A 19,823-nucleotide genomic window follows, 5' to 3' on the forward strand; every position below is an offset into this window, starting at 1 on the left:
CTACTGAGAGGCATGGCCTAGGCTAGACTGAGTCTCAAGGGCTAGAGGGGCCTGGAGGACCACATTTGACCCCAAGCCTGAGGTTCCCCCACCCCTGGTTTCCTCACTTGCACCAGGGGAGGAGTGTTTGTGTGAACAGCTGAGCTGCATGCTAGCCACACACAGTATTTTTACTAATATCATTAAGCCACACTTTTTGGTTTATGGTTTTATGAAAATGCGGCCAAAGGCCACAGCACCACTGAAATGTTTTTGCACATATCAATGAAAGCATATTTGAGTCTATGTTTCCTTATTTGTAACACATAATGTTGCTAATGAAGAGAGAAAGAGGGTCATTTTTTAATCAAATGTTCATTCTAGGCAACATTTTTACACCCATGTTAAAGACAAAGAGCAAAACGAAGAGTGTTACATGTGGGGGGAAACCCACTCTTCATAAATAATTGAATCCACTTCCCTGTTCACCAGCTTGAATGGGACATTATCTCCTTAGTGAGATCAATTGGAGTGTTCAATAATCACCCACAGGTGGTTAAAAAACCTTTTTTTCATTGTTTGGCATGAGAAATACACCATGGAAACTGAACCCTTTAGAACAGTTCCAAGTATGTACTATTCTCCCCACACGTTTACCCACTCATTTAAGTTATCTGAGGAGTTCTCCCTCCATGTCTAGTTATATTGTGGTAAGATGCTAAGTAGGGCCTTCTCTGTTGTAGTACTTATTATTATTATTATTATTATTATTAGGCTTACTTGCACTTCACCATGAGCTCCTAGGGCAGGTTACAATCTTAAAATATAACATTAAGATCAGTTAAAACAAATTGCAGTCAAGATAATACAGGCAATAAAATATAAACCTTCCTAAAATAAGCTTCCTACGATGATCAAATTGGCACTTGGCATCCTTACTTTACGGCAGTGGTTTTCAACCAGTGTGCTGTGGTGCCCTGGGGTGCCTTGAGTGATGGTCAGGGGTGCTGCGGGCAACATTAGTCTGCCCCACTTTCCTTACCTCCCTCCTCTGATGCCCTCTCACATTTCTGCCTCCCAAATTCTTGTGGCTGTTTGCCTCACAGTCACCTTTGGTTAGTCTCCATTGGGCTGTTAAGGCTGGGGACATCCTCTTTCCAGGCCCCTGTGGGGTGGGATGAGGAGGCACCTGTCCTCAAGGAGTGGGAGGAGGAGGCTGAGGGAACACTCAACAAGGGAGGGTGTTTGAAAAGGGGTGAGGGGCTGTCGGCTCTGCAGGAAAGGGGTGACATAACTGGGCTTCTGAGGCTTGGAGCGTGTTTCCCCACAGGGGAGCCACAGAAAGAATATAGCTGGTCAAGGGAGCCATGGACTCAAAAAGGTCGAAAACCTCTGCTTTATGGTTTTGCCACCACTTGAAAACATTTCTTTTGTCATGAATTTTAGACACTAGCTGATTACGCCTGCTTGCTTTCGATATTGCTGAATCATGCTGCATATGCTTACTGCATTGTTGATTCTGGCTCTTTGAAATGCTTCTGCATATGTCAACTTAGATACCCAGTTTCTGAGTTGAAAGGGAACTCTCAAAATCTTTCTAATAAGCAAAATATTGAAGACGCACGAGGAGAGTGTTTTATGGAGATTGCCATCTTCTGATGGAGCCCCCCGTGGTGAATGCAGATGGACCATTTTGCTAGTACTCTGTCTTTGTTCCATCCCACCCACTTTCACCATGCACTTCAGATTAAAGTTCACATTCATTTTGTAAGCATCGCACTTGGTTTTTACAAGTAATATTTACACCTGCCCACTTGAGGCACCCGGTGCACAATGATTGGGTCCAGCCACAAAACTGGTTCAGGATCCTACCAATACAGTATCTAACATGGTGAAGCACTACGTCTTTCTTCAGCCCTGCCATGGATTCTTGAGTTGAGATTCCTGCATTGGGGTGGGGGTGGGCTAGATGACTCTTCGGGTCCCTTCCAACTCTTATGATTATAAACCACTATACAGTAGTGAGATTCACAAGGTGAATCGTAGCTGCACGGTCTTGACCCGCCTCTCCATGCCCGCTCCCATCGCACGGGAGAGGTTTGCGCATCTTTTATCCACCTGGGCTTAGAACCCCTTTGCAAAAGGGGGAAACCCTGAGCCAGAACAGAGGAGAGATGACGGCTACGCAACCCTATTTGGGGGGTGTGCTGGGCCGGATTTAGGTTTGATGAGGCCCTTAAGCTACTGAAGGTAATGGGGTCCTTTTATGTCCAGCTGTCTTTTGGCAACAACAAATTGTCGCTGGTTTTTGTGTTGAATATATGCTTTATGGTAATTTATGGACCTAATGGGTATCTAAAGCCATTTGCACAGAACAAAATATGTACTTTATCAAAGCAATTGTTGAACTGAAATACAATTAAGAAGTATATTAATAGTGAAATACAAAAAGAAGTTTATTAATAGTGAAATAATTATTAAGCTCTAACTTAAGCACATCCAATTTTTTGGGTGGCCCCAAGAGAGTGGGGCCCTAAGCTACAGGGGAGGTCCCTGTTGCAACAGCTTTAATAAAGAGCAGGCTTACTAGCCGCTTTGCTTCTCAATATTCTCTGGTTGGCCTCTGTTATTTTCTCCTACCAATAGGGAACCCACGTAAGCTCTATACGGGCTCTTGGATACCCCATAAGGGAAAAGGGGCAGATTTTGTTTACAACATAGCTTATGCGTAAATCCGGCACTGCGGCTATGCGACCCTATTGGGGGGGGGCATGGAAACCAGTGGGACGAACTTCTAACTGGATAGACATGCGGTTGGGGTGCATCCCCCGTGCCCCGGGCAAGGTCGCCGGTCGCTCCCAGCCGCTGCCGGGGCTTCCCTTCGCCGCCTCTCTCCGCATCCCAAAATGGCAGCGAAGGCGGGGCCTCGTCTCGACGCGCCGCCCGGGAACCCTCCCCATCCTGGCGGCGGCGGCGGAAGCAAGAGGCATGTGCGTCAAAGCGCTGCTGGGCTGAGCGGAGGCGCCGCTGCCGCCCTCTAAGGATGGCAGAAACAGCCCACGCAGCACAGGTCAGTGGGCATCGCCTCCTTGTCCTCCTGGGTGGGCAGCCTCCGTCTTCCTAGCACGGAGGAGGAAGGTTGTGGCGGCCTAGGGACTCACGGCCCGCCCGCTTCTTCGGGCACCCGGGCTTTCAAGTGCCTCTGAGCATGCCTAGAGAGCGTTTCCTTCGCGGAAAACTCTCTGCATCCCGTCCCCGCACGCTTGGGACTATGGAGCATGCGTCCTAGCGGGCCGTGGACTCCTTTTAAAGACACGAGCCCTAACATGGCGTTTTTATTTGCAATGGGGCTGTCTGTGCATTCAGGCAGGTTTCTCTCTCTCTGGGGAAATGCCCCACAGCTGCAGGTTAGAATTGGTTGAAGGGGGCTTTGCCACGCATCGGATTCTCTTGTTTCTAGGGGCCCCTAATGGCGAGTGGGGCCTGTGGGCTGCCCGTTGTATCTGCGAGGCTAGTAGAAGAGGCAATGGTACCTGCATAGACAAAAGAAATCGAACAGAGGAAAGGCAAAACCGGTTTCTGGCATGTGTGCAGCGGCACATGTTCAGCCCTGGATTTTTGCCTATTTGTTTATTTGTTTTTAAAAAATCTCCATTGTTGTAGTAGGAGAAGCAAGACAGGAGCCAGGAAGGAACAGCACAAGTCCCCCCCCCCCCTCTAAAGAAATGTGATGAATTGCATTTGAGGCCTCTGCTGGAAAAGTAAACTAGACGTTTAAATACAAACTTTTATTCAAACAAACACAGAAGTGTCCTCCCAGAGCAATGGGTTGAACTGATTGCATGGGTTCCTTGTGTGTGATTGCAGCAGATTGTAGGAAGATCCAGCAGTCTGAGTGGACTTGAAGTTTAAGTCTGATAATTAAGGTACTGGGTTTGCAGTATACAGAAAAAAGGAAGGAAGTACCATGCAATAGATAGATAGATGATAGATATTGCAGAACACATTATATTTTGCTTTATAGATTTTTTACTTTCTTTGGTGAATGTCAAGGACAAGTAGCCAAATAACTTGCATATCATACACAAGTGTTTGATGGTTTAGCTGTAATCTTCCTCATGATATTCTTTGCTCATTAAATTTAACAGCCTTATTCCAAATTTAATACAAATGGAAAGACATAGGCACATAACTCGTGTAGAAAAACAAAAGGTTAGAATTTCAATGCCCAAACACTCATTAGAAGCAGCATGTGGTCTTCTGTGAACTCTCTGCACTACTGTAGAAGTTTAAGTGTGTTTTCCTTTTTTAAAATGTAGTTTAAAGACTCAAGCCCTGGATTTCTTCTGCCCAGAGCTGATGCGCCTTTTCGTATGGCATGATATCAGAAATGAGTGACGCTGGTCCCATCGTATGGCATGATATCAGAAATGAATGACGCTGATCCCATAGACGATGACATCACAGCAGCGGTGGTGGCGGCACTGGGGTTGGGGTGGGGAGATAAAAAAAGCATGAAGAAAATTGCAGGAAGGTATAACACAGCAGGGCAGTGTAAATGATAATAATAATGCTAATATTAGTAATAAATTTTATTATTTATACACCATCCTTCTGGCTGGGTTTCCCCAGCCACTCTGGGCAATTTACAGCATAGCTAAAAACAAAACTAAAACATCAAGTGTTAGAAACCTCCCAACACAGGGCTGCCTTCAGATGTCTTCTAAAAGTTGTGTAATATACAGGATGCACAATCAAAAGATGCCTAATTTGTTTCACACATCTCAAGCAGCATTTTAAGTTCTAGTCTAGTCAGAACTTGAGTCTTACCCTTTGGACTTCATCCAGCCTACACGCACAGAATATAGTTTGAACACATATAAGGTGGGTGGAATTTGTAATAGTATTAATGGTGATTTTTCACACAATTTTTTGTACTCTGTTTTTAATACTTGAGAGCAAAGTATATGTCTCTCGCTGATGTGCAACAGATGCATAATTTGCCCCTTATCTATTTAAAACTGGCAGAAGTGAAGGCTTAATGTTTATTTTAAAAGTGTAAGCGGCAAAAAGGCATAGATGCACAACCAATGAAGTGTGCCTGCATTTTATTCTTATTTATTTATATGTTACTACATTAATAATAATAATAATTTATTTATACCCTGCCCATTTGGCTGGGTTTCCCCAACCACTCTGGGCAGCTTCCAACAGAATATAAATATCAATAATAATAATAATAATAAGAAGAAGAAGAAGCAGCAGCGATAAAACATCAAACATTAAAAAGTTCCCTCAATAGGGCTGCCTTCAGATGTCTTCTAAAGTTGTTTATTTCCTTGACATCTGATGGGATGTCAAGTTGTTTATTTCCTTGACATCTGATGGGAGAGCATTTCACAGGGCAGGTGCCACTGCCAAGAAGGCCCTCTGCCTGGTTTCCTGTAGCCTCACTTCTTGCAGTGAGGGAACTGCCAGAAGGCCCTTGGAGCAGGACCTCAGGCTGAACAATGGGGGTGGAGATGCTCCTTCAGATATATGGTGTATATGTGTATTTATGTAATATATTTATTTTTACATTTATATCTCACCTTTCATCCAAGGAGCTCAAGAGTTCCCTCCCTATTTTATTCTCACATCAACCTTGTGAGGTAAAAAGGTAAAGGTAAAGGTACCCCTGCCCGTACGGGCCAGTCTTGCCAGACTCTAGGGTTGTGCGCTCATCTCACTCTATAGGCCGGGAGCCAGCGCTGTCAGCAGACACTTCCGGGTCACGTGGCCAGCGTGACAAGCTGCATCTGGCGAGCCAGCGCAGCACACGGAACGCCGTTTACCTTTCCGCTGGTAAGCGGTCCCTATTTATCTACTTGCACCCGGGGGTGCTTTCGAACTGCTAGGTTGGCAGGCGCTGGGACCGAACGATGGGAGCGCACCCCGCCGCGGGGATTCAAACCGCCGACCATGCGATCGGCAAGTCCTAGGCGCTGAGGTTTTACCCACAGCGCCACCCGCGTCCCTTGTGAGGTAGGTTAGGCCAAAAGACAGTGAGTAGTCAACCCAATGAACTTCATGACTAAGAGGGGATCTGAACTCTGCTCTCTAAAGTCCTAGAACAAGAGCTGCTCATCTGGTGGGGCAGAGCTGTAATAATAGCCTCCCAGCAGAGACATGATTGCTGCTTACAGGGAGGGATGAGGCAGTGGGGATGTCAGGGCTGTGCAAGTACACTGCGGGAACCAATCTTGCATTCCCGCTGCTGCACCCACACAGCTTAACCCCCTCCGTTGCCCTGCCCCTCTTTCTGTTATGCAGCCGTGATACACCTGCCAGGATGACATTGCTGCAACTCTCTCACACCAGGCAAGCCACTCCTGCCCTGTCCCAAAAACTATCCACTACACCAAAGGTGTTCCCATGGATATCTGTTTCTGAATATCTGCTTTCAGTAATGTTTCAATCAGGTCTAGATCTGATTCTGAAAAGAGATAAAATAAAATTACTCTCTTCCTTGGCATGCTTCATGTGAAAGCATTTCATAACATTTATCTTGGACCAAGGGCCTTACATGGTTTCGCCTTCAGATTGTGAAAGTTGAGTTGCTAGGAGGTCTGTTCTGGTATCACTCTGGGCCACTAGTATCGATTACTCTGACATGAGGGGTGTCTGTTAATGTTTGTTGGGTGTTGCTGACTTAAAGTTGTGCCTTGAAAGTTTTAAGTTGTGCTTTAAAACAAAGGACCTCATTGGACTGCTTAGCAGTAAAGCAGTGGGAAATTTAGAAGTGCAGGGTGCCTTCATGATACAACCACGCCCCTTCTAAGATTATACAACAATTTTATAAATTATACAATACTAATAATTAGGGATGCATTGCAACAATCAATGCAGGTCTCCACAGGTTGCCTTTCAGCTACTATTTTCTGTGCACGCACATGGGCAAATGATTTGGAGTGATCCGGTATCTTCTTTTGGAGTGACTTAAATTGTGTTTTCCATGAAGTTCCCTTGTATGTAACAGAACCTGCACACCGGTCTCTTGAAAAAGAAGCACCTTGTGTTTTTGGTGTTCCTCAATGCTTAGCAATACAGTGGCTGTAGGACACTGGAAGGGACGTGGGTGGCACTGTGGTCTAAACCACTGAGCCCCTTGGGCTTGCCGATCAGAAGGTTGGCAGTTTGAATCCCCACGGCGGGGTGAGCTCCTGTTGCTCAGTCCCAGCTCCAAAGTGCAAGTAGATAAATAGGTACCGCTCCGGCGGGAAAGTAAACAGCATTTCCTTGTGCTGCTCTGGTTTTGGTGTTCCATTGCGCCAGAAGTAGCTTAGTCATGCTGGCCACATGACCCCAAAAAACTCTGCAGACAAACGCCGGCTCCCTCGGCCTGTAAAGCGAGATGAGCGCCGCAACCACAGAGTCGTCTGCGACTGGACTTAACTGTCAGGGGTCCTTTACCTTTACCTTTTTTAGGACACTGGAGACAAGGACCTTGCAGGGACCTTGCTGCAGAAATAGTAATGAATGGGTCTTCAACCCTCTGTGACCTCAGACCACTAGGCCACTGCTGCCTAGGTAAGAGCAAGTATACAAATATGTCATATTTTGTTCTGAAAGGAGGACAAAGACAGAAGGAAACTTTGATCACAAGTATGTTTCCCTGTGAGCGGTTGCAGTTTGCTCTGTGGCGGTCTTTTGAAGTCAGTTTCTCTAGGATATCAAGCACTTGGGCCCTGAAGCCCCATAGCGCTACTGTACATACAAAAAGTTGGCCATTTTGTTGGGATTCGCTTACTATTTCCTCCACTGTGTCTGAAGCTTCCATAAATAAACTGGGGGAAAAGTGCTGTGAAGAACAGAAGAAAGGAAGGAGCACTTTAGAAACAGCCGTTTATGCAGAAGTCACATCAGAGGCAGGTGGATTGCAGAGTGTGTGTGTGTGTATTCTGTCTCCTTCCTAAAATAGCACCCACAGCAGCAATAACACTGTGTTTCCTCCCCCTTTTTGGCATGAGAATGTGTTTGCAGAGAATTGTGCAACAACTATTCTGCGCAAATTTCCGGTTTCAAATGAGTGTCAGAGCAGGGCACCTTAATTGGGGTGGGAGAGGGGGAGGCCACTGACATGTCTGGGCTGTCCATTAATAGTCCTGTTCTTTGTGGCCCTTCGGGGTATTTGAAAAGTGTGTGAAAGTAGAGGGTAATAAGAATTCGTCAAAAGCTTGTTTTCCCAGGTAAAGTTCCTTTCCTCCCTTTCTCTGCACCTGATTCAGGTTAACCCTTAAGCTCTGTAAAGGAAGGCTGTGACTACAAAAGGAGAAAGATGTTGTCAAGGCCCAAGCCTGGGGAGTCGGAGGCAGATTTGCTGAAGTTCCAGAATCAGTTCCTGGCAGCGAAAGCTTCTCCGGCGGTGAAGGTTGTAAAGAAAGCAGATAAGAGAAGAGGGGATCTGGGGAGTGGAGAGGATGAGAGACCCCCGTTGCAGCATGACAGGGATGTGGTGATGCTGGATGGTAAGTTTACCTTTTTTCATTTCAAATTATCTTGTTTTGTATTGATGGTTTAGTACAGCCTTCCCCAGCCTAGTGCTGTTTGAATATTTTGAACTGCAACTCCCATCAGTCCCATCTGGAGGACGGCAGATTGGGGAAGGCTGGTTTAGTAGTCAACAAAAACCAAAATCACTTATTCATTGCCTGTAAGTTGCTAGGTATATTTGAACAGCTTTCTTACTGTAACCTTGCCTGCACTTGCTACTGTTCCCAGCCATCCCTCTTTCTGTTTGCAAAGCAGCCATTTTTGGTGCCAGATTGTTGTCAAGACTAGACGGCAACCCAGTTGGAATTAAGGGCATCTTTTAATTATTATTATTATTATTATTATTATTATATATACAGTGGTACCTCTGATTACATACTTAATTCGTTCCAGAGGTCTGTGCTTAACCTGAAACTGTTCTTAACCTGAAGCACCACTTTAGCTAATGGGGCCTCCTGCTCGCACTGCACCGCCAAAGCACAATGTCTGTTCTCATCCTGAAGCAAAGTTCTTAACCCGAGGTACTATTTCTGTGTTAGCGGAGTCTGTAACCTGAAGCGTATGTAACCTGAAGCTTATGTACCCCGAGGTACCACTGTATATGCCTCCCATCTGACTGGGTTGCTCCAGCAAAATACTAAAACACCATAAAACACCTGGAGATTACTAATGCTTTGCATATCCTCTCTCTCTCTCAGACTTTCCTGATGTGCCCCCTCCACTGACACCAGCACCTCCCAAAAAATCCAAATTCAGAAGCGCCCGTGTTCATTTTGATGAGGATCCAGGAGAGCAGTTGGATCGCAGTGATCAACACATCACAGCTGTCTTCAGCAAAATAATTGTGCGTCCTGTTTATAAGAACTACAATAATAGTGATTAAACCTCTGATTGACCTGTGGTAATTATTGATAAATACTCAAGCTGGGGCAGTATGCATTTAAAATTAAATTGAGATAATCCTTTAGAGTAACCCATATATTGCACACACACATTTCAAAGCAGAAATTATGTAATTTGTAATTATACACCTCTTTACTTATTGTTGTTTAATTTATTCTTCTTTTGCTGGGAAATGAAGCCTTCTGGGGCTCAAAGGCACCTTCTGACTACTGAATTTATAGGAAGCTGCTTTGTATGGAGTGAGTGCCGCCTTACTGACAGGTGCTCTCTGAGGTTCCTGCATTGCAGGTGGTTGGACTCGATGACCCTTGGATCCTTTCCAGCTCTATGATTCTATGAGGTCAATGGTCCTTCTTAGCCCTGCTGCCGGAGATCTTTAGTGTAGTAGCTACACTAGAGCTTGGCTTCATATACCCAAGAGCAAAACTCATGGATTGGCTATCAAAACTGTGTATACATATATTTTACCAACATGCATTTTACCATGTCCTTGTTTTGAGGTACATATATCTGTTTAAGATTACCTTGGTATTTGACATGAGACACGTTTATTTTGTATTTGGGGATGTGCGCCCCAGTAGAAAAGGTCAAGCAGAACTTAGCCCATGTTGCAAACAAGTTGTTAGGTGTGAAATTTGTGTATGAGGTCCTGAAATGACTGGTAACAGACAAGGTGGTAGTGAGGCGCTTACCTGACCTTCTGGCAGATTACTCAGAGTAATCTGAATAAACACAAACCCCTGTGTTGCAAAATGTAACAATCTACAAAAATGCAAACGCAGCACGCTGGACGTTAGTGGATCAGTGCCCACTAGCATGATCCCTACTAGTATGAATATTTCATTGATAATTATTCACTGATGAAGACTTTATTCTGAAACAGTTGAACTATTCCAGATATACTGTCCTTTTGACACTTTTGTGAGACATCTTCCTTTGAGAGACAGCTTGGCGTTCCTCGCTACTCCTTGATTTGTTTGATTCTTTGTTTGATACGTATAACAACTTGTAGTTACTTGAATATTTTGTGAGATGTGTTGTATGATATATAAATCATTTTGAGGTGGCTTATTTGTATATTTTGAATGACATCATAACCGATTATATATTCACTAACAGTTATTAGCCCTGTGGGTTAAACCACAGAGCCTAGGACTTGCCGATCAGAAGGTCGGCGGCTCAAGTCCCCGTGATGGGGTGAGCTCCTGTTGCTCGGTCCCTGCTCCTGCCAACCTAGCAGTTCGAAAGCACATCAAAGTGCAAGTAGATAAATAGGTACCGCTCCGGCGGGAAGGTAAACGGCATTTCCGTGCGCTGCTCTGGTTCGTCAAAAGCAGCTTAGTCATGCTGGCCACATGACCCGGAAGCTTTTTGCGGACAAATGCCGGCTCCCTCAGCCAATAAAGCGAGATGAGCGCCACAACCCCAGAGTCTTCCGTGACTGGACCTAATGGTCAGAGGTCCCTTTACCTTTACCTCAGCTTTCTAGGAGAGAGCAGGGCGAGGGTGCCCAGATTGACTTACCCTGTGCGTATGCACCGCACTGACCTCCCCTACCCCCAGTAAACAGCCATGACTAACCTGCTGGGAGGCCAAGTAAGTATCTCGGCTCCACCCTGCCATCAGCAGCCTCTGGATGTGACAGAGGCTGTCAGTCATTCTGTTAGAAAGGCTGCAGTTCTCTGCCCCCTTAACTGGAAGCAAGTCTCATTGACCTCAGTTACGAATAATGAAGTTACAAATATTTAGTAGCCTGTTTGGATATAGGCATGTGCGGATATGCTTCAGTTGTGAAATTACACCTTGTGAAGGACACAGCTGCATCGTTGTATTTGTTGCTAGAAATCCATGGGTTAACTGACGATTCAACACCGGTTTTGTTAATGCCAAGATAATGTTTTTATTGTCTAGTAAGAATTTGTTTCTGGTCTCTTGGCCTTTTTACAATTTATGCTACATTGTCTTCAAAAATATATAATGAAAGTTTTTAAAAAAAAAACATGGAAGTGCTGATGGTTGGCAAGTGTATTTCAGTGACGCATCTCTCAAGTGACACAATTTTATGCTTTTTCTGGAGAAAGGATGGAACTGTCCTTGTCCAATTCTGATGAACCTAGTGCCTCTTTCATTCTTAGAAGCAGGCCACTCTTAGACAAGTACAAAATGAAAACTGAAGTGAGGAGTTTTTGCAACAGCTACTATCTCATAGCTGAGGAAAGACCTGAGCAGGAGTCTAAGGCCAAACTCCTTCTGCTGAGCCATTGTAAAGCACTGTAATGCTTTAATGAATGAAACCAGTATTCATTTGGCATTGTGTCTTCTTTGTGGCAGGAACGTGACACAAGCACTGCCAACGTGACCATGCCTGTCTTCACTGGAGATGCGTTTCCCAGAGTCTTTCACAGGTCCGAAATAAAAACAGAGGTAAGAAAAGCAGCAACACATTTATCAAGCCCCTCGCCTCCTGTTTCTGCTTTGTTTAGCTTACCTTCACCTCACAGAGTGTTTGTTGTGGGGGAGGAAGGGAAAGGAGAATGTTAGTCGCTTTGAGACTGCTTCGGGTAGTGATAAAGCGGGATATCAAATCCAAACTCTTCTTCTTTTAGTTCTGTGTATTATGCTTCATCATAATGCAATCTGCTGCTGATGGACTTTGTTGTGCAGCCAAAAATGCTTTAAATAAATAGAGGAAGTGTTGGGGCTTCTAGGGCGTTACATAGGAGACTTGGCAAACTGGATGCAGTGAGTTACGTTAAAAGCGCACATGTTGGATTTTCAGTTGTGTGTGATGAGTCTGCTTAGATGGATGGGGCACTGTTGGGCTTTGGTTGGATTTTGGGAGGCAGTGGCTGGCTCATGACAACCATGGGACTTCCTCGAGGGGTCACCAGCTTGACCCCAAGTGTGGGACGTGCCCTTGATTTGGTTTGTGCCCTTGGTGGCAAGGTCTGGAAATAGAGCAGGTTTTGTGACTCTTGTCATTGCCACACCACTTCCTGGTGAAGTTTAGGCTAACGGTACCGAACATGTTATTCCATATTTCCAAAGTTGATGAAGGAAGCCATTCTAAACTTTCGGATAACTGCTAGCAGTGAGTGGTGGATTCACATCAGTGAAGTGTAAGATAATGCAATACATTATCTATCACATTCCTTCAGGGCCCTTTACAAAGCACTTTCCTTACTTCTGTGCAGTTACGTGTGTTTCCAGTGGTTCTCTGCCCAGTTTTTACTACCATTGTCATTTATGAAAACTTAGCAGAGCCCTGAAATTACCTGGGTTTATTCCTAGTTCAGGGGAGTCTGAACTGCATTTTTGGCATGCTACAAAACGTTTTCTTTTTCTGGGGTTTCTGAGGTGTGGCCTTGTGTTTGCCTGCGCCTCTGGCCTATTCACTTACATTTGTACTATGGGAGCTGCAGTCAGAATTGGCAGACACTCCCACCAGACTACTGATTGGAGCTCTAGGAGGCAACAGCTCAGAAAACAACGGAGAGCATGCAAGAGTTTTGTCTCCTGGGAGACAGCATGGACTTGGAAGGGCTGGAGCATTTGAAAAGCTTGTTACAGGGAATGCTGTTTTGTTTTTTTAAATAAAAAAGCCAGTCTTTCGAGCGCATTGCAAAGTTTTCTATTGTGGTGTGCAATGTTGGTTTTGGCCATTTTGAATATAGAAGGTGCTACTATTTGTCTCCTTTTTTTAATATGCTGATGGGAGACATGGGCCGGGATCCAGAGAGTCTCTTCTGCGTGCACAGACAGGCTTTTGCATGCTGATCCAGCTGTTTTGGCTCTTGTTGGAGGGAAGCAAACCTGCATCCACAGAAACTCTGCTGCCAGTTTCCACACAGTTCATGGTGTGCATATCGGCTGTGCAATCTTGGCTGTAGCAATATATCATTTTTCTTTCCATCGCAGCTTCTTGGCTTAGTATCATCAAGGTGGATATGCTTCATGTCGCTTTTTTTCTTATCAATAGTCAGTAAGTCTCCGATAGAGCCTGAGTGTAGACACTATGCAAATTTTAAAATCCATTAGTTAAGCATCATTCATCAAATTTATTACTGTGAAATTCTTGCCCTCTTACAGTCCCAAAATCTTCAGAGATGGCTTTTCCAAGACAGTGAAGTCTGTTTATCCTCAGAAATGCAAAGCGTTCAGATAAGCAGACTCTTGGATTAATCATAGTGGCAGAGTGGAACAAGCTAGCCAGAATTTACCTACAACCAGATGCTTTCTTGCTTGCTGCATTTTGTCAAGAAATGTATTTATTTTCCTCTTCCTGGTGTTTAAATATATTACATCGTATCTGGGAAAGAGTGAGGAAGGGCTGTGACTCTGTCTCTCTCCACCCCCACCCCCTTAAAATTGTCTAATCTACAGCTTGCAGTTGAGGACACAATATAGAAATCCATGTTGAAGGCAGCATGGATAACACATATTGACCCAATTGGAGTGGGTGGCAGGAATGTTGATGAATTGGTTTTTTTTGTTATATGAGAAAGGCATAGGAGTGTTTACTTGCTGTTTTGTCTTCTTGCAGGCAAAATCAGCAGCTGGAAAGAAAAGTATCTTTGCTCAGAAGATAGCTGCTAAGAGGGCAGCCGAAGTGGCTCAAATATCTTCTCTTTCTCTTGAGGAAGCTGAGCAGACAAATGTAGGACCAGCAGCTCCAGATGCTGCCCTACCTTCTGAAGCCATGGAGACCCAATTCCGCAGGGGTGAGGAAGGTAAATGTTGATACCTGTGGAGCAAGTATTCTCAGTTCCCGATGGCATATGGAAGCCTTGAAGATGCTTATTGAATATTAGCATAGAGAAGCAAATATCTCCTTAAAAGGTTGTGCTGGTGAGCCCTAGCATTGAGGCGGTGATCCTGCGCACAGTTACATTGGAGTAAGCACCATTGAACTCAGTGGGACTTAATGTCTGAGACTACATGCACCAGAGTGTAAATCAACTCAGTGGAGTATGTTGTCAGTTTAACTTTGCTTATGAATACCGCTCACAGTGCCCTTTGTTTCTAGATATGCCTGCTGGTAGTGTACACAGTCAGCGTTCAAGTATTGTCACTGGGAAAGGTCTTGGAAGCCTGGGAGGAGAGCAAGAAGCCCAGAACATCCACAAGGAGAACCTGGAGAAGCTGCAGTCCATGTCTCAAGAGCAGATCTTGGAGGAGCAGAAACGACTGCTGGCTCAGCTAGGTACGAACTTCTTGCTGACTTCTGTACACCTTATTCAGTGATTTGGATTAACCCCCCTCTGATTTTTAAGGATCAGGGCAGTTACCTTCAGTTTTGAAAGCACGAAACATAACATGAACTCTACACAAAAGAACGTTGTCCAGAGCAGCAAAGCCAGCTTCAGACATGTGGAATCATTCCCAGGACTCGCTTCCACGCTTGAAGATTTCCTGTTGGCATGTTTAATTTATGCAGCCGACTTTGTAACAGGCACACAAACTGCAAATCCTCTTTCACAGACCTCATGGGTCTGTTGAAGTTAGCTGCTTACATTAATTTTTTTGGACGGGATGCTTCTGAGACACAAATGTGATATCGTGTCTTTAACTTGCAACCTGAAAAGCAGTCATCTGTCTGAAGGCCAGGTGGGAGGGGACCTGATGAGGATATGAGTGGGGATATTGGTTTTGCTTGTTACTATGTTATGCATTTTTATGTTTTTATATTGTCAACAACAATTATTATTATTATTAATAATAATAATAATAATACAGTGGTACCTTGGGTTACATACGCTTCAGGTTACAGACTCCGCTAAATAGTACCTCGGGTTAAGAACTTTGCTTCAGGATGAGAACAGAAATTGTGCTCCGGCGGTGCAGCAGCAGAGGGAGGCCCCATTAGCTAAAGTGGTGCTTCAGGTTAAGAACAGTTTCAGGTTAAGAACGGACCTCCGAAACGAATTAAGTACTTAACTCGAGGTACCACTGTAATAGCGTCAATCACTATTGACTCAAAGAATTGACGCATGCATCAAGGAGGAATTTTAATGCTGACAGTATTTTGTCCCATTTTCATGGTTATCAGATCCGGGTTTACTTGCGTTCTTAAAGTCACAACGTAAGGCAACTCGGGAAGGAGAAAGCCAAAAGCAGCATGAGAGGCCAGGAAAGCTTCTTCATCCAGAAACGCAGCCTAGACCCCAGCATGAAGCAGAAGAAACTCTGAAAGCTCCTTTGTTACAGAAGCCAGTGATGGAAGAGGAGGAGGGCATGGAGGAGTCCGTGCAAACAGAAGTTGGTACAAGAATGGAGGATAGCACAGGTAAGGAAAAGTTACGCGTTGTTGCAATGGATGAGCAAAATATCCAAGTTTCCATATAATATACATGCTTGTTCTTCCAGGGTCTTGATCACTGCTTCAATTCTAGAGGCCAAGTATTCTCAACTCAAATCTGTTGTGCAAATGAAACAATTGCAGGACCGTAATTTTGCTTTGTCGTACAACTAAGAGGAGGCTGTTTTACCTGACCCAACCTCAGGGGGTGGGAAACTTGCTACAGGCAGTTTTCATATATTTGCTGGTGTTGCAATACTCTCTGGCAAGGGGTGGCAGAGATGAAAAGTATGGCAACTACAGATGCAGCTGCTGATAAGAGTAGTTTTGAATGGCACCTTCACTTTCACTTCTTGGCAGGCTGCGTGTCCTTTGGGAACAATCAATATGTTTGGGATTTGTGTGTGCATATATATATATATATATATATATATATGCTGCTGATTCATTCACTGTGTGGCACTATATGGTAACATTACCTGCTCCTTGTGAACATATGCCCGCTTCAGGGACTCCCCCTGCCCCCACAGTCTCTTTCAGCTACAGTCTCTTTCTGCGTCCACTCTGAGATGACCCTAAACCCATTTTTACTGCAAGGTGATTCTGGGCCTAGCTTTTATATCTTGATTCCCAGAAGCGTTTGAAGTTAACAACGGAGCTGTTAAATTAGGTACCCGGGCAGAGGCTTTGTAGGAAGAATCAGCAAAAGGATCTGATTTGTGAGATTGGAGAACAAGGATGAACAGTAGGAAGTTTGGGGGCTGGAGAAAGAAGTATGCTAGCAATGAGTCCAGGAACTACATCATTGGCTGCTTGCGCTGCAGAAGTGAGTGAAGATAAGCCAGAACAGGTTTTAGCGGCTGCAGCTGCAGAAGCCGCTAATGTAGCTCGGTCTCCATTGCGGCTTCTACAGCACTGCGGGGTTGGGTGAAGCCAGTGAGAAATTGTTGTGGCTTTCGGGAAGGAGATTGACTGCCAAGTGGAGTTGCTCCTCCAAACTAGAACTTGCTGTGAACAAAAGGCCTTGGGTTGTGGGTGGAGGAAGCAGATTTCGGTAGCTGCTTAAAGCTAGCTGGAATCTCTCCCAAGACAGATAAATCCTGTGAGGTTTAAGAATCCTGTGTTTAGATTACGGTATATTCATCCTCAGTGTGGATTACCTAGGCTTAAAAGGCACACAGCTTGAGGTATTGGTTGATTGGCAGGCTAGAGGGGCACCCACTTTCCATCCCCTTCAAATTGTAGGAATGGGGATAATATGTGCATTGGAGGAAATACATTGTTTATGATGCCTCAAGATTGGAGTCAAATCCGTAAGAGGGACCTGTGGGCTTCTGCTGGAGGTTGTGTTCTGATGATGATATGGATCAATAATACCCTTTGTACTCTTGCCGTATCTGCAGGTCCCTTTCTGTTTCCTGTGCTTAAGTGATCTGGCTAGTGGGTCCAGATTGAGTTACCTGCAGGCAGTTCTTGCTAAAGGACAGCCAAAAGCAGTTGCTCATTGCCTCTGTTATCCCCAGACAATGAGGGAAGGCCTTAAAAAAAATTTGAGGGTGGGGCGGGGAGAGAAAAGGTTCTGCCTCAAGGAACTTGCATCTTAATTTCCACAGTGATGGGAGGAAGAAATGGTAAAGAGAAAGCAGAGCACACTCCGGGCTTCATTTCAGTTGCAAATGTGAGACCTTGAGGGGTCAAGCCAGAATCTCTTGAGGCCTTCATCTTGGTCAGTTTGGGGATCCTGTTCTTTAGCTCCTTGCCTCAGCATTTCATTACAATAAAGCTCCAAGTGCATTCCAGAAGGGCTGCAGCTCAGTGATAGAGCAGGAGCTTTCAGACAGAAGGCTCTGAGTTGTCCAGGTAGGGTTGGGAGAGGCCTCAGTCTGATAACTGAGCCAGGTGGGCCAACAGCCTGACTCGCCACAAGGCAGCTTTCTGTGCTTCCCTTAACAAACAAACCACGACCCATGAAGTCGATCCAAGAGGACAGTTAACCTCCTTGGTTTTACTGAGTTCTTGGGAAGGGCCCTAGCTCAGTGGCAGAGCATCTGCTTTGAGCGCAGAAGGTCCCAGGTTCAGTCCCTGGCATCTCCCCACGTAGGGCTGGTGGGAGAGAGCCCTGTCAATTTCAATCAGTGCAGAGGATATAGAGCTGGATGGACCAGTGGACTGTCTTGGTATAAGGTAGCTTTCTGGATTGCCAGATACCTGGCAGCCCACGATACATGGCCAGTAGTGCCTGGCTCTGTTGGCCGCAGTTTGTGCAGACCTGCTCTGTCGTAAGCTTTAATTCGAAACTTCCCTGCTTTTATTCTTTTTTTCATGCTGTTCCTTTCCCTCCCGCCTTGTTGCATTCCTCTCTTCTTGAGTGTTTTACCTCTCCGCTGCCTCTCTGCCCCGGCCCCATACTTGCGCTGGCTGTTTCCTTCTGTCTGATCCTTTGTTGTGCTATATTCTCTGGGTCTCCTTGCCTCGTGGAGCCTGCTTAATGAGATCTTTGAATCGCTCTTGGATTTGAGCGGTGTGGTTTGGTGCGATAAGGGGTGGTGTTTACTGTTTCTCTTCTTGAGAGAGCAGCTTTAATGTGCAAGAGGAGGGAAGGGAGAAGAAGCGAGAGCAGGTGGATTAGCACTTCCGCAAGAGCTGCTTCCCTTCCCCCCCCCCCACATTTTCATATGCTTTCCTGCATTGGGTTTTAGTTTTTAGCAGGATGGCGCTAGAACAATAGCTTGTTAAGGTGCACTGCTTGAAGAGAAATGTTGGGTATTTCCTCTGCACCAGGATGGGGGGGGGGGAGGTCCTTTGAGCCTTAAAAAATGTGGGGATAGCAGCAGATTGATAGCAAAGGATTTATGAGATGGCATATTGGGAGAGGAGAAGCAAGATGTGATTGCGGAGGGAAGCAGAACTTGGGAGGAGAGGGAAAGGTGTGTTGAACCAAGGAAGGGCAACTGTCCGTGGGGTGACTTAGTATATCGTTGGGAAGAGAGGAGCAATTATAAAAATCAATGGAGCTTTTCAAGCTGCCCGAGGTTATGCATGCAGCACATTGTGCCCGGCAGGAGACGTATTATTAATTTTGCATTAGCACTTAGCATTGGAAAGCTGCCACTGTTGATGCCAAGGAGTAAATTCATCTTGAATAGACTTAGCAGCAGCCATGTTGCCAGAGGGAAGAAGGCAGCCTGTGCTTGCAACGGGAAGAGAGCAATTAATTCAGAAGGGGAAACCCATTCTCAACAAGGTCAACGGTTTGGGCTTCTGATTCTCAAGGTCCCTCTCAGGTGGGGCCACAGTGTGCTTTCCGTAACAAGGGTGTGTTGATTTATTAGATTTATATCCCATCCTTCCTCCGAAAGGGGTTCGAAATCCCCCAGTGGACTTTCTTTGCTGGAGTGGAAGCAGAGATTGCAGCTTGCAGTCAGAGCTCAGTGACAGAGCACACGCTTCACATTAGGGGCTGGGCGATGTTGGGTTTTCAACATGGCAGTGTAGTTCCAGCCCACCTTCCTGGGCAAAGTCCGCAAGGTGGTGCAAAACCACCCTATCTGCTCCTTGCGGAGAGGGGCTGCTGGCGAGCGGCAGACCTGCCGGCATCATCAAAGAGCCCCTCCACCACCTGGTTGCCTTCTACCAGGAGGGTGGGCTCCGTCTTTCTGGGAGGAAAGGCACAGCATGCACCCCAAGGCGAAGGCAGCCAGGTGGTAGCCAAGCAAGGCTGCAGGCCCCATTCCCGCTCCTACTTGAGTGCAAGCAGGAGCGGGGTTGGGGCTCTCTCAGCTGGGAAGGGCAGGCTTTGCGCTTCCCAACTGAGAAGCCGCGATGAGCCCCCATCGCACCACTGGCTCCTGTGAGCCAGTGGCGGGTCGGAGCCTCATTGAAACTGCTTTGCTGAGGGGAGGGCAGCAGTATGTTCCTCAGCCCAAGCAGTTCAAAGAAGCAGAGGGAGGAACAAGCTGTATTGGCAACTTACCGATCCAACTTGTTTCTCCCTCTGCCAGGGTAGAGTGCAATGGTGGTTTCACCACCGATATACTGCCGAGTGAAGCTGTCGTCACGGTCTCCTCCCAATACCGGTCCTGAGCTATATATTGATATATCGCCCAGTGCT

General features: G+C 45.7%; 1 protein-coding gene across 5 annotated transcripts in view; it reads left to right on the top strand.

Annotated features, from left to right (window-relative positions):
• Window positions 1–2,925: 2,925 nt before the first annotated feature.
• The window catches only part of RPAP1 (RNA polymerase II associated protein 1), a 46,537-nt gene continuing 29,639 nt past the window's right edge, over window positions 2,926–19,823 (top strand). For 2 of the 5 annotated variants that reach the window (XM_083449737.1, XM_083449741.1), the window contains exons 1-7: window positions 2,926–3,049; window positions 8,247–8,486; window positions 9,210–9,355; window positions 11,746–11,838; window positions 13,958–14,144; window positions 14,441–14,617; window positions 15,464–15,700. In XM_083449737.1, coding sequence (XP_083305863.1) covers window positions 8,297–8,486; window positions 9,210–9,355; window positions 11,746–11,838; window positions 13,958–14,144; window positions 14,441–14,617; window positions 15,464–15,700 — 1,030 coding nt within the window. In that variant the 5' untranslated portion in view covers window positions 2,926–3,049; window positions 8,247–8,296. Of the gene's footprint in view, window positions 3,050–7,446; window positions 7,555–8,246; window positions 8,487–9,209; window positions 9,356–11,745; window positions 11,839–13,957; window positions 14,145–14,440; window positions 14,618–15,463; window positions 15,704–19,823 lie in introns of all 5 variants that reach the window. The other 3 variants (XM_083449738.1, XM_083449739.1, XM_083449740.1) reach the window with 3 other exon arrangements.

This window comes from Podarcis tiliguerta (assembly GCF_965153285.1).
Source record: "Podarcis tiliguerta genome assembly, chromosome: 1".
Taxonomy (NCBI): domain Eukaryota; kingdom Metazoa; phylum Chordata; class Lepidosauria; order Squamata; family Lacertidae; genus Podarcis; species Podarcis tiliguerta.